We start from the raw sequence: 18,284 nt of genomic DNA, 5'->3' as shown, positions 1-18,284 counted from the left end.
ATCTCCTATTTCAGACATCCTGGCTCCTAGTCCTCCCAATTTATCAGGATTTATGATCCTTCCTTACCCGGAACCTGTCAGAACCAAATTTATGGTCTGTTCCTGGAAGTTCCTGCTCATCAGTGCTCACCCTCACCCTGCTTTGTTCCCCTGATAAGGACTCCCCTAGAGCCCTATAAGAAGCCCTAGAATCCTTAACTCGCTGCTGGATGCTTTGAGATGTGAGTCCAGTCCAGCCCTGGGGCCAACATGGATCTTGTTTTGCCCCAGCCTAATCTCTCCCTTTAAATAAAATATTAAAAACTCTCTAATCTCTATCTTGCCTCAGTTTCTCCAGCATTACAGTAGGAGTAGGGGAAAGGAATAACTCATCTCTCTCCCATTCAATTCTGGCTAGAACATTTGGGAAGGAAGAAGGTGATATGTCAGGGAATGGCAATGAAGAGGCAGCTTTCTGCCATTAACAATGTCCTTGGGGCAGGTAGTGGGTCCAGTTCCTGACTCCAAAGGAGTCAGGAAGAACCAACTTCAAATCCAACCTCAGACACCAGCAGTGTGAACCTGGACAAGTCACTTAACTCCAATTGCCTCAAAAACAAACAAATCAATATCTTTCATGGAAAACTGATTTATACTCTTAAAAGAAAAAGCCACTCCAGGCTTTCAGGTCTGTTATAGTTTCTAATACAGAAGGTATGGTGTTATCTCAGGAGGTATGATAAGATCAATATGGATCATTCAGGCTAGGCCAATTATTTTTCTTGAAGCACTTAATTAGCACAGAGACCTTCAGGCCTTTGAAATAGCTTCCTGGTGACTTCAGTACAAAAAGCTGGCGAATGAGAAGTCAGTGGTTCCTTCCTCAGACTTCTGACCAAAAGACCAATATGGTCACCACCATAGAGGCAGCGACTGAATCAATGCTACATGCTTGTATATTCCTTTCTTGGCTAAGGTTAAGTACACTTTTTTGGTTAGCTCTTAGATGGTCTACGACTGTTAATTGTGTTCCAGTTTGGAACCTGGACTGCCAAACCTTCTTGAATAGAAGCCCAAGGGTGCTGAGGAAAAGGGTACGGCAATTAGCACAAAAGTAAGGTAGCTGATCAGCCACACTGAAAGGAACTGGAAAAATTTGAGGATGCACAATCTCCCCTTTGAGTGTTTTCTCCTTTGGATAGGCAAGAAGCAACAGCTGGAGGCAAGATGCTTCTTTCAGCTCCTCTCCAGTCGCCACAACTGGGTCCAGGACAGATATTGATTTGTAATATTATTCCATCACATTTGCAGGAGTACTTGTAAGTCTTCATTATTTTTGCTAAGAATTATATCTGGTTTAAAGAAGTCATATTGATGGATTTACATTTTTATATATACTAAGGTAGAAATTCCTCTGAAAGTCCATATACTTGCAAATCCAAAGAAATATATACTTCTCTTCTCTCCTCAGGAAGTTATCTGTTTACTCAGTGATATTCAAACAACTAATAAAAATCCCTTCCGAGAGAGCTCAAGTTACTAGATAAGAAGGGAGGACAATTGTACCCCAAAAACACAACTTGGTGCCCTTTGAATATCTAATGGCAAATGAATGCATAGAACTTTAAAGGCTGGAGCACTCTTGTTGTTATTCAGTTGTTTTAAGTCATGTTTAATTCTTTGTGACCCCATTTGGGGTTTTTTTGGTAAAGATATTAGTTTGCCATTTCCTTCTCCAGCTCATTTTATAGATGAGGAAACTGAGGCAAACAGGGTTAAGTGAATTGTCCAGGGTCACACAGGCTGGCTATTATTTTAGAAAGATGAGTCTTCCTGATTCCAGGCCAGCTCTCTATCCATTCTGTTACCTAGCTGCTCTTGAATACCCTTTATACAGAACATAAAGAATGTTTGTTCAAAAGTAATAATCAGGAATTACAGGACCCGAATCTGATTTCAATCCCACCATTTTCAACGTCACTTCAGGAAAGTCACTTAATTTTCCTAGGCCTTCCTAATCTGTAAAATGAGAAAGCTGAACTGGATGACTTCTGAGGTCCTTTCTAACTCTAAAAGACTTAGAAGTTCAAGAATGAAAAAGAAAACATGAATTAATGTTCTTGATTTAAAAATATGTGCTTCCCCCATTCAGGCACAGTCCCAGAATTATGGGACCTCACATGTCACCCAAACTTTATCTAACCCTTTCCAGTGAAGGAGAGTTCACTACATAAGAATGAATGAAAAAAAGCATTTATTAAACTCTTATGATATGTTAGGTATTGTGATAAGTGCTGAAGTTACAATTACAGTTGTTTCTTTTTTTTTTAAACAAATCTAATTTCAAGACTTTATGTTAACTCCTATTTTCCATCATTCCCTTAAGTAACTGTCCTGGTTCTTATTCAGACAGCTGCATGGGCTACAGAGGTGGAAAGGATGATTGGGCATCAAAAATGGGAAAAGTGCCAATTCAGTCAACTACCCATTTCCCTAGGAGAAATTATGATTCAGAAAGAAAAAAGGGAGCAATGATCAGAATGGAAGGTGACCAAGATATTATATAGAGGATTAACCCACTGGTCAGGGAGTAGACTAATTAATCTCTGACATTCCTTACACCCTTAATGAGATAGAGCTTCCTATGTATGGATTTGAGCCCACTATGATCAGGCTGAATAAGAAATAAGAAATCTGAATTAATGTTGTAGTTTATACCTTCCATCCTCCACTGTACTGTTCTAGGTAACCTCAAAAAGAGAAAAGAGAAATTGGCTTTTTCTGTTTGAATCTGTAATGTGATTGATGGGTTCTGCCTCTAGTTATCAAACTCTGAACCCAAACTTCCAACAAAATGAGGGAAAATCAACCTTTAGGTTGGCACAGTTGAGCTGATGATAAGGAAGAATTTCTTAACATTTACAGCTCTGCAGCAATGGAACAGACTGACTCAATGAATGTGTTCAAGTAGGGGGAAGTCACAATTTCTTCCCTCGGGCTTCTGACCAGAAGACCAACATGGTCAACAACAGAGCAGGGAAGCTACATCTTATAACTACGCCATAGAAGGGGCTCCTGCATTGGGAGGGAGATTACAGTAGATGACTTCTGACAATCCTTTCAGCTCTGCCATTCTATGTTTTATGCTCTAATTGTCTACAATCTAAAGATCCCTTCCAACGCTAACATTTTATATTTTATTTTCTAACATACAAGGTTCTAAAGTCCCTTCTAGTTATAGCTTTATTTGTTCGAAGGTCTTCTCTAATATTAGCATTGTGTGACGAGCCTGAGCAAATTAGGGACAGATTTTGGGGGATTCTCTTCTTTGGCATTGAGATAAGAAAAGGACCCAAGGATTCCCCATCATCTTGCACTGCAGAAAAGTCCATTTTCCACTCAGCTTGGACTAAAGACATAAGCACCCCAGAGTGGATTCATCAGAGTTTAAAATCCTTGAATCATGATAACCTGTACTTATGAATAAATACCTTTTTAGTTTTTGAAGGAGCATAACATTAAATTTTAAAAGAAAATAATATACTCGCCCAATTAGTTTTCTGAAATCTCATTAAAAAATTTGGCCTGACTAAGTCAGACTTCTGACCTGAATTTTAATTATCTTTACGCTGGATGGAGATCTTTTTTCCTTGATATTTGCAATGCATCATTAATCTTAAGGCAACTGTTTCTCTGATTTTAAAATGCATATTTCATCAGAATGACATTTACTGTAAACTAATTTCACCTTCAAAGACATATGACATTTTATAGAAGAGGAAAACCTTAACAGATTATAAAGTCTTATCTTTGTAAATGAGTGTGTCCACCAAAAAAAAAAAAAAACAAAAAACCACTCTATTTACTGCCCAGACTAACTTTACGAATAACAGTAGCCCCTGTTTCTATTGAGCACTCCAGGAATTATAATCCCCATTTAACATATGAGGAAACTGAGGCTCAGAAAGCTAAAGAAACCCCCCATGGTAACATGACTAGTAAATGTCACAGTATGGGCCCATTTCTGCATTATATCAGGCTGCCTCTTGAGCTGTTAAAAACCAAAGTTCTTGAAATTATGACTCGACCCCTTTCCCCGAGGACCATCAGCACCTCATGAAGGCGTATGGCGCAGTGAAAAGAACACTCCTAAAGTCAAAGCAGAAACAACTCCCTGCAACAACATCAGCCTGGGTCTCATTTTCCCCAGTTTATCAGAACGCTACTGTGTAATGTTCCAATCCTGACACTGCCAATTACGAGTGGAACGATCTCAGGCAGGTCATGGGGAGGGACGCCATTGGCTCCTCTGCAAGATGAAGTGGCGGGCCGCTAACATTCTTGTCCAAAAGGTCATTCCGGCTCCAACTACCCATGATTCCATCACTCCTCCTAGTTCTAACAGCCCTGACTTCAGATGCTCCACAATTTTGCTTTGTTGGTATTTTTTTTTAACAGGAAAGCTTGGTACAAGGCAGAAAACAAAAACGTGACTATCCTGCTCTCCCACTCCTACTCTGGAAGGCCCCCAGGAAAAATGCCCTGCTCTCAGAACTCATTACTGGGCTCCGGACAGATGCTGGCAGGCCTGGAGAAACGTTCGCCCAGTAATAGCCACATGGAGAAGCACGGCAGCCTAGAGCCCGGGTAACGGGCGAGCACGGAGTAATAGTTACTAATTACACTTAACTATGGCATTACCGATTCTAACATGTGCTACAAGATGCCACGAATGTATCTGTGGCAGCAGAACACTTCCTCATCTTGTTCATGAAATAATTACAGGGGCTCTCTCCTGCCAAATGAGGCAGTAATTAACCCTAATTGCTCAAAATGCAACTGGCTAATTCTAGGAGATTAATCAAGGGGATTCAATTATTATTGAATGACTTAATATGACAAATTGGTGCATTACCAGAGGAGACACCATTTGCAGAGAATGCAGGAAAACCACGAGAGTAGTCAGGGAGAAGGGGACTGCCCAAGAGGTAGCCAGAGTCACAGCCTTCTTGAGTTCTGGCTACCCGGCTTCCTGCTCCGGAATAAGACTCCTTTTCTTTTCTACCCTCTTTCAGCCAAGAGTGGGAAATCAAAAAAGGCATGGAGAAAGGACCCTGGACTAAAAGTCAAGAAACTAGGGTATCAGTCCCAGCTCTGCCACTAAATAAATGGCCCTGAGCAACTTAGGCAACCTCTCTTCAAACCTATTTTCTATTCTATGAAATGAAGATGGATTGGATGATACCTTAAGCATATTTTAAGGTTCCTTTGAGCTCTAATATTCTATGCTCTGTGTTATATAATTCTCTATATGATAAAATTTCTCCTAGGTCTAACATTCTATATTTTAAAATGACTTTCACCTTTAATATTCTACAAGCAACGTTCTAACATCCCACGGTCCTTCTAGCTCTTTTTTCTGCTCTCAGGTTCCATCCCGCTCTTGTATTCCATATTCTAAGGAATATGGTCTTATTTTTAAAGATCTTACTAAGAAAGTCTCTTCTAGGTCAAACAGTCTGATACTAATTTTCAACAGCTTTGCTAATGAAATCAACATTACAATTCAACAATTATTAAGCACCCATGTGCATGTACAATACTAGGTATTGGGGGCACAAGGTGAGGGAGGGATATAAAAATAGATGCTACAATGGGTAGAGCTCAGCTCAGGGGCTTAGAATCAGGAGGACTCATCTTTGTAAATTCAAATTTGGCCTCAGACACTTTACTAGTTGTGTCACCCTGGACAAATAGGACTCAATCCTATTTACCTCACTTCCTGATCTATAAAATGAACTGGTGAAAGAAATAGCAAACCAATTTAATATCTTTGCCAAGAAAATCCCAAATAGGGTCATGAAGAGTTAGAATGCTAACAACTGCAGGTATTCAGGAAAGGCTTCACAAAAGAAGTAACCTCTGAGTTGAGTCTTAAAAATTCACCACTTTCTATATGGTCTATAGGATTATCAAGTGAGGAATCTTCATGGAACTGCAAAACAAATTATGAATCTTCTAACACAGAATAGGTAAGCAGTGTTCTATACATTAGAATTCCAAGTAGGATATGCTCTCCTACTTAATAGCTGTGGGGGAGAGAGAAAAAGAGGTTCAGGGAATAAAGAAAAAACCAAATCAATGAAAGATAAACCTCAAAAACTGTATTAATCCTAATTATTTAAGCAAAAATAACATCTATAACAGAACCAATAAAATCTGTCCCATAACTAAAATGTTTCTACTTCCAAATCAAGAAAGGTTTGACTAGAAAAATTAAATCTTTAAAAATAGTTAAGATTATGACATAATCCTAGTATCTAAGCTCTAAGAATAAGAGAGAAAGCAGGGATGGCTCATGGGTTTAAAAAAAAAAAGAACTGGAGAACAGAATCATAGTACCACAATAGGTGCTCAAAAATATTTATTTCTTTCCAGATATGGTCTCCTCCATCTTTTCCTTGGATCCATCCTTATCCCTACCCTCCTCCCACACTTCTAAAAACTGAATAAACAACAGTTCCTTGTTCAGACCTTGTACGTCACTAAAACATCATGGCACAGTCAAAGAACACCAGATTTAAAATTAGATAATGTAGGTTTGAATTGTAGCTTGAACACTTACTAGTTATTTGACTGCAGACAAATCTTGAAGCCTCAGATTTTACATCTGTAAAATGGAAATAACAGTATTTGCATTGTCTTCTTTCCAGAGTTGCTGTGAGGAAATGGGCTTTATAAAGTACTCTATAAAGGTGAGTTATTTTTATACTTGGTGTGCTATTTTGTATTCTGCAATATGTCAGCTTGTCTCATATGCCTGACTATAAGACCAAGGGTGACAAGAAATATATCATTGAGTCAATTATTCACTTCTCAAATTTGTGGCCTCTCACGGACTAACTCTACCACCAATTAACCTGCATATATTTTGTGCTTACATCCCTGTATGCTACCCACCAGCATCACCACCACATACAAGGGCAATTTTGTTTTATCTCTGTATCCCTAGTGCCTAGAGAATAGTAGGCCTCTAATCAATGTTGTGGATGAACAGGTCACACGATCAATCATTTAAGGAAACTTTAGAGTTGTTATTCTTAATTTGGTGAACCCTGTGGTATGGCAAAAAGTGAAACAGATTGATTCTATATCTATAGCGTCCTAGATATGAGGCTACTGTGTGTCCTACCCAAGCCACCTTCCTTTGTGGGCTTGTTTCTTCCTCTACAAAATGACAAAGTTGGTCTCCCTCCTTTAAGTCTTCCCCCATTCCAATTCATCCCCCACTCAATTGTCAAATTGATCCTGCTAAACCACAAGTCTGTCCATGTCTATTAAACAAACTCCAGTGGCTCCTGATCACCTCCAGGATCACACAAAAAGCCCGGGCTTGGCTTTAAACCCTCCTTATCTTGGCAGCTTCTCACCCGTCACCACCACCTCCCTAACACTGACCAGAAACACTGGCCTCCTGGCTGCTCTCCACACACAGCACCCCCATCACCTCCAGCCTCTGAGCATCATCCCTGTATGTCCCTCTCCTCCTCATCTCTAGGAATCCTCCTGGATACCCCAAGTCTTAAACTTTTTCAAAAAGCCTTTCCTTGTCCTCCTTAATCTCAGTGCCGTCTCTCTGAGATTATTTCCAGTTTATTCTGTATATATCTTGTCTGTACAAGGTTGTCTCCCCCAATAGAATCTAAGCTCCTTGAAAGCAAGAGCTGTCCAGCATTTCTTTGTATCTCCAATGCTTAGCACGGTCCATGGCAAAGAGAGGACATTTCAGAATGCATGTTGCAAATTATCAGATGGTCTCAGAAATCATTCTACTTCTAAATCTTTTCTATGTGTATTAGAGAAAGGAGCATATAGATTAAATAAACTTTGCCAAACTCAGGACATGCTTCCATTGGAAAAAAAGGAGAAGTCAGAAACACTAAAAACATTTTAGGCTGGAAATGAAAAGACAAAAACCTCAAAGATGTCTTTAAGTCTCATTTCCAATATTTGGTCTAGCAGCACATCAATTAACAGTGAAACTTTAACAATGAGCTTTAATCTTCCACAGGCATACCTTAGAGATATTGCACTTTTGGTTCCAGACTACTACAATGAAGCAAAAATCACAATAAAGGGAGTTATACAAATTTTTTGGTTTCCCAATGAATATAAAAGTTATATTTAAAACTTTACTGTACTCTATTACATGCACAATAGCACTATGTCTAAAAACCTATCGTTACCTAGCTTAATTAAAAAAATACTTTACTATTGTAAAATACTAACCATCATCTGAGTCTTCAGTGAGCTATAATCTTTTTGCTGGTGCAGGATCTGGTCTCAATGTTGCTGACAGCAGCCTCAAATGGTGGCTGGCTGATCTGGGTGGTTGTTGAAGGCTGGGGTGGCTGTGGCAATTTCATAAAATCATACAATAATGAAATTTGCCACAATGCCCTACTCTTCCTTTCGTGAAAAATATTTCTGTAATATGCAATGCTATTTGATAGTATTTTATTCCACAGAACTTCTTTCAAAACATATATTGGGTTACTTGCCATCTAGAGGAAGGTGGGGGGGAAAAGGAGGGAAGGGAAAAGTTGGAACAGAAGTGAGTGCAAGGGACAATGTTGAAAAATTACCCATGCATATGTTCTGTCAATAAAAAGCTATAATTAAAAAAAGAAAAGAAAAAGCTTTAATAATTTAAAAAATATTTCATAACCACCCCCCCAAAAAAAAAAACAAAAAAAAATTGGAGTCAATCTTGTCAAAACACTATTGCTGTTTTATCAACTAAATTTATGTCTCAAGGAATACTGGTGTGGTTTGTAGTGCCCCGAAACAATTGCAATAGTAACATCAAAGATCACCGATCATAAAAGTAAGATTTTATGATGATCAATTATGATAGACTTAGCTCTTCTCAGCAATACAGTGATCCAAGACAACTTCAATTGATGTGGGATGAAAAATACCATCCGCATCTAGAGAGAGAAATATGGAGACTGAATGCAGATTGAAGCATACTTTTTTCACTTTTTTGTTTTTTTTTCTATAATGGTTTTTCTCTTTTGTTCTGATTTTTTGTTGGAATCCTTACTAATTGCTAACTAATTAGAGTTGATCTAATCTTACAAGAAGATGTTTTGGGCAGAAATTACCTTCAAGAGGAACCTTAGAAACCTTCTCTTCAAAAATCCATTGCCAATTATGCAGTAGTCTGGTTATCTTTAATGGAGATCCATGTGCAAAATTTGGAGCCATGGCCAATAAAATCTGCCACTCTGGGATGGTTTCACAGCATGCATTAATTTGTGCATTTGTATAGAAGGTATATATCTTGTCAGGTCTTGTCCCAGATAATTGTATTGCTCGCTTAATGGCCTTTAATAGAATCCTAGCCACAAGCACTGGGTAAGGGGTAAGGCTTTGTTCTGGTTGTGCTGGGAGGTTCACCCACTCTATCACACTGTCTCCTTGATGAAGGACTGCTGTGGGTGCTTCTTTCGTAGCAAAAACTGATATTTCCAAGGGTTTTTGAGTTACTCTCTCAACTACATTGGATAAAGCCAGAACTATTGGATTCCTGGCACATGAACTAATGGACAATGGAATCCTATTGGACTGTTTCTAGGACTTATGGACATGTGTAAATTTTTAGGTTGATTCATGTTGTTACATTACTACTAGCCTGTGTTATATTGCTATGTACTTATGTAAATTATGTATAATGCCTCCCATATTGATGGATTTATGTATACCATGTATATCTGTTACAAAGTTCTGGCCCATATTGATGGATTTATGTGTACCCCCTCAGAAACCCCCTATGTTTTAAAACAAAAGAAAGGGGGAGATGTTGGGATCCTTACTAACTGCTAACTAATTAGAGTTGATCTAATCTTACAAGAAGATGTTTTGGGCAGAACCTGAAACAAGGTACTAAGTAGAACTACCATAATCCCTCTCTCTGGAAGGAGGATAAATAGGCCAATGGGCCAGTCGGAGAGTTCTTGAGAGAGGAAGACGCTACAAGTCGAGATTTCACTGGAATGACATGAAGACTGGAGCTGGCTGGAGGCTGAAGAAAGCAGAGGCAGAGGCTGAAGGACCAGACCTTTGGATTTAAAGACATTTGGAGAGAGCTCTTGGAACCAAGCAGAGAGATAGGCCTCTAAGCTAACCGGGCTATATTGGAAATAATAAAAGATCTGAACTTTTATCACCTGGCTGCGTTTTGAGAAGAAGAAGCTCACCACAATTTTTTCTTTTATAACATGACTAATATGAAAATATGTTGAAAATTATCATACATGTATGACAAATCAGATTGCTGTCTTGAGGAGGGAAGGAAAGAATGGGGGAAAATTGGAACTAAAAATCTTACAAAAATGAATGTTGAAAAGTACATGTAACTAGAGAAAATAAAATCCCATTAAGTGGAAAAAAAACATCAATCACAGATCATCATAACAGATATAACAATAATACACAAGTTTGAAACTTTCTAAAACACAAGTTTCTCACTAAAATATGAGGCAGAGACATTATATGAGCACATACTGATGGGAAAATGGCACAGATAGTCTTGCTCAATGCAGGATTGCCACAAACATTCAATTTGTTTTTTAAAAAAACCACAATATTTGCAAAGTACAATAAAGCAAAGCATAACAAAATAAGGTCTATCTGTACAGTCATTCTGTAGGGATGAGAGTGAGAATAACAATAGGACCTCACATTCAGTACATCTTCTTCATCCCTGCCTGTTGAAATCTTTTTCCTTCAAGGCTCAGAACATACATACACAAAACTGGCCCTCAATCCTTCAGCTGAAATGTGTTATTAGTCCTCCTCAAATTTTGCCTGCAACTGTCCTTTACCTATTACAATCTATCCTGAATTATAATTTTTTATGCCCATGTCCTATTCCATCACCTAGTAGATAGAAATTCTTAAGAACAGAGACTATATTATTTCTTATCTCAGCCATGAGTACAATACCTTGCACATAGTAGGCACTTAATACACATTTGTTGAATTAAGTCTTATGGCTAAGAAGCATTTTTATTAATTCACTGGATCATCATCACAAAAGCTCTGTGCTGTAATAGTGCTAGGATAAATATCTCTGGTCTGCAGTGAATAGGAGTGGGGAGATGGAATTGAAGGCTCATCAAGAAGTTATCTATATGGGCCAGACCAAGATAGCAGAGAGGAGATACATCTTTATCTGAGCTCTTCCTGATGTCCCTCAGATCAACACCAGATCAAGTCTCTGAAATTGTTTTGGAGTCACAGAACCCACAGATATTTGGAGTGTAACTAATTTCCAGCAGAGGATATTTTAGAAGAACTTCAGAAAAGGTCTGTTTCAATCGAACAAGAAGGGAAGGGCTGAGCACTGGCTGAGCTCAGGGAGCCAGGGCAGTGTGGGCCCCAGGAGCCAGGGAATATAACCGGAGGAATCTACTGCAGTGTTGGCTATTCTGCCCTGGTTGCAAGCCAGTGGATCAGCAGATGAGCTGTGAGACATCCAACACAAACACAAAAAGCAAATAGTGAGCCCTGAACCCCAGAATAACCTGGCCTCACCCACTCAGCACCGAGAATGAGTCAGTACTGACCCAGCACAGTCACTGTCACCTGTAGAAGAAGCTTGGACAATCTACCCTTTGTCCTAAAAGCAGACCTCAACCTTAAAAAAAAAATGAGTAAAAAAGCAAAATGAACTCTGACCATAGATAGTTTTTAATGAAGAAAAAGAAGAACAGACCTCAAATCCTGAGAACACTAAAAGCAAATCATCTTCAAATGAAGCCCCAATGGGTGATATGAGTTGGTCCCCATGTCATAAGGCTCTCTTGGAAGAATTCAAATAGGATCTTAAAAGAGAGTTAGAAGAAAAATAGGGAAAGGAAATGAAATATTGCAGGAGAATTTAGAAAAGAAAACACAAATTATCTGAAGAAAACTCCTTACAAAATAGATTTAGTGAAATTGAAAAAGCATATAACTCCTTACAAAACAGATTTGACAAAATGGAAAATGAAAACATTTTGTGAATTTGTGAAATGGAAAAAAAATTCATTGAACAAAACAACTCATTTAAAAATTTAATTGGCCAAATACAAAAGGAGTTAAAAAAAACTAAAGAAAATAATTCACTAAAAATTAGAATTGAACAAATGAAAATGAATGTCTCAATGAGCCATCCAGAAACAGTCAAACAACCCCCACCCCCCAAAAAAAAAATTAGAAAAAAATGTAAAATACTTCACTAGAAAAACAACTGACCTGAAAAACAGATCTAGGAGAGACAATCTAAGGATTATTGAACTTCTTGAAAACCATGATAAAAAAAAGGGCCTAGATTTCATCTTTCAGGAAATCATCAAGGAAAATTGCCTTGATATCCTAGAAGGAGAGGGTAAAATAGCCATTGAAAGAATTCACCAATCACCTCCTGAAAGAGATCCTACAATGCAATCTCCAAGGAATATCATTAACTAAATTTCAGAATTATTGGACCAAATAAGTTATTTGTGCAAGTCCACATGGCTAGCTAGTTAAGTAACAAAATCAGGACCCAAACGTGTCTTTTGTTCTCTCTCTTAGTAAATTTGTCATTAAGCAGATATCTCCCAATCCATAAATTCAGCTCTGAATTCTAATCTCACACAGAATCCATCATCTGCTGCTCATCTCTTCCCAGGAATCCTATCAGGATCTCAATTTCAATAAATCTAAAACAAAACCATCTTCACCACACTCCAATCTCCACTTCCTAATACTTGTCTCTATTTCCTTATGTCTCATCTCTAGCTTCTTACTCAACCAGGTTTCTAACTTTGGACTCATTTTTGACTCTTCTCTCTCCATCACCCCACAAGCCCAATCAACTGCTAAATGTCAACAAAATTTCTCCAATCACTCCCTTCTCTCTGTATCAGGGTAAAGAATTTTTTTTTTTTTGGCCAAGAATCATTTGGACATTTATAACATTATTCATGGGCCATACAAAATTATTAACTTGTAGAACTCAAGCAGTGGGAGATTATTGTACCTAGCTTTCACCATATTATGGCCTGTATTGTCTTGGCAAATGATTTTGTGGGCTTCATGTGGCCCACAGGCCAGACATTCCCTGCCCCTGCCCTATATACACCACCACCATTTTCATTCAGATCTTCATTACCTTTCACCCAAACTACTTGAGTGCTCTACTACCATTCTTTCTCTTTTCTAATCTGATTCCTTAAGAAACATAGTAAATCCTCTAAATGTTCATCTTACCATGTGGTCTCTAGGACAGTTTTTTTGGGAGGGGAGAATGGAGTAATTAATGCAGATTTTTGGAAGAAACATTAGACACCACATCAGGGAGCCCCTCCTAGCAGAAGAATCCTGGTTCCATTACTTCTGACCAGTAGTCATTCAGCTCCTGATGGAAGATTTCTATTGAAAATAACCCATTTCACTTTGAACAGTTCTAATTATTTAAGTTTTATCTTCTACTGAGTTGAAATCTGCTTCTCTGCAGCGTCCTCTGACCTATTCTAGTTCTGTTCTCTGGAGCCAAGCAAAACAAGGCTAATCCCACATACATATGACAGTCTTTCAAAAGCTGAAGTCAGGTATTTTATACCTACTAAGAGTTCACCAGGCCAAATATCCCTACTTCCGTCACCAAATCCTCAAAAAGGCAGTCTTCCCATATTTCATTATTGTTGTCTGTGAATCACTGGAGGTCCAGAGGATGGGGCCCCAGACAGAGCAAATGCAGCTTTCTATTCACTTAAAAGGAAGTGGTTCCCTAAAAAAGAGTCAATGTGACTTAGAGTAGAGATGGCTGTGATGATGTGGCTTAGAAAATGTCCTTAAAAAGGATGTCTCCTTTTCCCCACCAACCCTCCCAGAGAAAGCCATTATACTTACTTGGGGGTCAGGTGGACACTCTGTCGCTGGCTGATCCCCAAGGTGACGTGCATGGCTATGTTGTCCTTCCATGGTATCATGCCAATCCGCACAAAAAAAGATGGGCTAGAGAAAGAAAAGAAAATAAAGTCCCAAGAGATTAGCTATGAGTTTAAGCTCCTTTTTAAATTAATACCTTTTCATTTTACACTCATTTTCTTTCCTTCCAAACCCTGACCCTCCCTTAAAAAAACAAAACAAAAAAGCTTGTAACAAATAGGCAAAGTCAAGCCCATCAACTGGGAAATGGGAACAAATTATGGCATATTAATATAATGAAATGTATGATGCTGTCAGAAATAATGAAGGGAGGGATTTCAGAGAATCCTAAGAAGACTTTTAACTGATACAGAATAAAGTAACCATAACCAGAAGAACAATTTATACTCTAACAACATAGTAAAAATAAATAATCTGGAAAGACTTAAAAATCTCCACCTGATACAATAACCAATTTCCATGGGCCAGCAAACTCCATTCATCCACTCACTAACCCAGGCTCAACAGTGAATCAATGTATCTCCCTATATCTAATCAGTTGTCATATCCTACCTCCTGTATATTAATATCCATCTCTCTACAGTCACCAGCCTAAAGTAGATCCTACCTAATTACTTCTCAAATAACCTATTCTACTTTCCTCTTTCTTCCAGTCTCCCATAGGCCTCTAATCTATCCTGGACTCCTGAATGAGCTATCTGAACTATCTGAGCATGTGTTCTCTTGCTTTTAAGACCTTCAACTGTTCCCTATTGCTCCCAGAAGAAGGGACTTGTACTTCCTATGTGTCCAGCACTCTCCAAGGAATTTATATTCTACTGGCAGGAAATAACACGTACATAAATAAAAAACATACAGAAAATTAGTACAAAGTAATTTTGGGTTTTGGTTTTGGAGAACTAACAGCTGGGGAGAATCAGAAAAGGCCTCTGACAGGAGGTACCTTTGACCTGAGACTTTGGGGGACAGAGACGAGAGAGCAAATGAGGAAGAAAATTTCCAAGCACAGGGGACCAGCCTTGTATAAAGGATTTGGAGGGTGGGAAAGTAAGCAGAGGCTACTATGGTTGGAATGTTATGCACATGAGAGGAAATAAAGTAAAATTAGTCCAGAAAGATGGGCTGACTCTTAAATGTTAAAGTATAGATAATTAGTGCCGGAAGAGCCCTAGGACATCATTTTAGTCTAATTTTATGATTTTACAGATTAAGAAACTGAGTCCTAAAAATGGGAAATGTGCCCAAGGGTCACCTAGTGAAATCAATGGCAGGGTCTCCAGATCCCTAATTTCAGGTTTTCCCCAGGACTTCCCAAGCCACTTTTATTTATTCCAACACCAGAAAAAGCATTTGCTTTGCTATCCACTTCCTCCACACCTCTTCTGGGGACCTTTACCAGGGATGGATTTTTTAAAAACTGGGGACCTTCCCTCACAGCCCCAGGCCTGCCACCTATTCACCCTCATGACAATAAGATTCTGAGTCAGTTCTTGAAAGGAAACTCCGCTGGTATCTGGAAATCATGGACAGTGCATGCCCCCAGGGGTAGGCCCTGGTGCTCCAGCAGCAGGGCACCTCCACTCAGGACCCGCTCAGCATTCAGGGCTTAACCGCAGGCTAACAAAAGCCTCTTTGGAAAAGACAGAATTCCTCTGCATGTCAGGGCACTGGAGCTGGGCCTTAAACCCCAGGAAGACACGGCTCCCACAAAGGCTGCTTTTCTTATCACCCAGGCAGAGCCAGTCCAAGCAAAAGGGAGCAGGGTTTAGTTCTCTCCCCAAACGGGAGACACAAAGCTAAGCCCACAAAGGCGGGGGACAGGCAGGAGGAGAATTCCCATGGAGTCCCAACTCCAGCTTGCCACGTGCTGCTCATGTGACCTTGGGGGAGTCACCTAAACTCCACAGCACATACTATACCTGGCACATAGTAAGCACTTAATAAATGCATTTTTACTCACTCATTCATTTATTTCCTGGGGCTCAGGTGACTCATCCATAAAATGAAGAGATCAGACTAAATAACTTCTAAGCTCCCTTACAGCTCTAAATCTATAATATTGTGATTTCTGGTTCCCTGTGTTTCAAAAGCGGTGATAGCCTTCATTCTCAGTATTGAGATTCATAAGGGAACCTCCCCTGTCTTTGGTTCTCTATAAATGAACCTTATGTGAGGCACTTAGTCTCATTTAGGGAAAAAGAAAAACACCAAATATCCAAGATAAAGTGAAACTTGGGACCTTGAATATTAGAGTGAAAGGGATCTCAAAGATCATTTTGTCACACAATTACAGAATCCAATTTTCTTCTTTTATAAAAGAAACTGAGGTGCCAAGAGAAGGATCTTTCTACTGCACCATGCTGATTCCTGCCATTCCAACTTGCCTATCCCCAGCCCTTTCTTTCTATAAATGGAGGCTGCTGGGAAAATAACAGGAAAGGTCCACGAAATGCAGATTATGTTTAATTAAACAAGGGGAAAAAGTCAAGAACACAAATTTACAAGAGTAGAAATTCAGCCAGATATCATCTGCTGAATACAATGAATCTTAGTAATTCCTTTTAAAACGTGACCAACAGAGAATGAATATATTTAATCACCAGTCAATAATTATTACTATACATAATTTCTTAAATACCAATGTCTTTCCAATAGTTACAATGCAATTTAGCTTTTCTTTAGATGTTACCTAGACTATTGTAACCAAAATGAATTGGATCTAATTGGTCCCCCGTTCGATCTATCCTTCAAAAGCTACCAAAATTTGTATATTAGGACAGGGCTGGAATGCCTTCTGCAATTTCATGGGTTGGCATAAGAAGCAGCATTAGGTAGTCGAAAATAAAATATATTTAGGATTAGAAAACTGGGTTCAAATATTTGATTTTCTAATTACTGTTTATGAGATTTAGGGTAGGTCACTTCCCCTCTTTGAGCCTCACTTTCTTAGTGGGTAAAATAAGGGGAAGGGACTAATGTCTAAAGTCCCTTTCAGGTCAAATTCTATGACCAAGCTTATAAGTGCCTTCTTTCCCCTGAAGTTTCCCCCAATTGCTTCAGCTAAGAAGTCCTGCCTCCCTTTCTTTGGAATAAATGTTCCCTGTCTCCCATTCCATTTTCTATCTGATCTCCTCCACCAAAATACCCACCTTATGCTTTTCAACACAGTACAAGCTCTAACAGGTCTAGCCAAGCTGGAAAGTCTACAAGTATGAGCAAGGTGACACATAATGTTGTTCAAGGACAAGCCTAGCTGAAAACAAAGAGGTTTCTCACTGAGTTGGCTGCAAGGATGAATTTTTGATCCACAGACACATTCAGAGATCACCTATTAAGGTTTAGAATAGCAAAAGCATCTATACCAATGAAATCTCAGGGACCACATCATTTTCCATCATAATATCTATCATAATATCCACTGCCTTGCATTTAGCAGATAATAAATAGGTGAACTAAGTAAGAAACTGGAAAATGTCCAGATGTGAACAAAGAAAATTAAAGATGTGAAAAACATTTTCAACAAGGAAATGTTGAAAGAAGTTGGAAATAGTATTCCAAGAAGCAAAGATGGTATCTTAATTATTGTTAATGAGCAAAAAACAACTATTTATTACAGCACTTTAATGTTGGCAGATGAGACACAGATTTTTCTGTGGCCAGAAGATGGGGCTTTTGTGGCCAGAATTTTTCACACATAATAAAGGAGGGAATGTAGCCCAGGTACTCTGAATTTCCATGCCAATCAAAGTGGATTTGGGGCGTGAGATAGGGGCCATCTCTACAATGGAGGAGCTCTTACGGGGTTTTCTTGGGGAGAGTTCTCAAAACAGGTTTGGACAACAAAGGCTCATAATCAAGGATATAACATAATCTATAAGGAAGTTCCTAATCCTAAGTCAGAAAGTTGTCTGGGACCACACCTCCAAACCCATGCTGGACAAAAACAAATGACAGGGCTGGCCTTGCCTTAGCCTGGGATGTTCTGCTGGCTTTTCCTGGCCCGAGCAGCTTTCTGCCTCATCAGACAGGTGCAGAGAAGGCCAGCAGATGGTAGCAGAGAGCAGCCTGCTGACCACACACTGGTGAGCCGCTGAACAGAAAGGCAGGGGGAGATGCGGTAGTGCTGGGGGGTCACAGCGAGCGCTGCCCCAGCGGGCCATACCTGCCAGCTCAGCGCCCCAGAGGCACAGAGCGCTCCCCAAGGCCCGGCCTCCTCCGCGGATGTGTCTGGGCCACCAGTGTCCTCTGCCCGAGAAGCCTTCCCGCCGCTCACGGGGTCGTCTCCGGGAGAATATCCCCCCTTCCCCACGCACCACACACAC

The 18,284-nt window shown here is 39.4% G+C and overlaps 1 protein-coding gene across 1 annotated transcript in view; it reads right to left on the bottom strand.

The window, feature by feature from the left end:
• NEK6 (NIMA related kinase 6) overlaps positions 1 to 18,284 on the bottom strand; it is a 126,200-nt gene that overhangs the window by 67,971 nt on the left and 39,945 nt on the right. Inside the window, exon 2 of the mRNA XM_051979620.1 lies at positions 13,924 to 14,028. Within this exon, the coding sequence (XP_051835580.1) occupies positions 13,924 to 14,028 (105 nt within the window). The remainder of the gene's footprint in view (positions 1 to 13,923; positions 14,029 to 18,284) is intronic.

The sequence above is a fragment of the Antechinus flavipes genome, chromosome 2, assembly GCF_016432865.1.
Source record: "Antechinus flavipes isolate AdamAnt ecotype Samford, QLD, Australia chromosome 2, AdamAnt_v2, whole genome shotgun sequence".
Lineage (NCBI taxonomy): Eukaryota > Metazoa > Chordata > Mammalia > Dasyuromorphia > Dasyuridae > Antechinus > Antechinus flavipes.
This window is presented reverse-complemented; position numbering and strand designations above follow the sequence as displayed.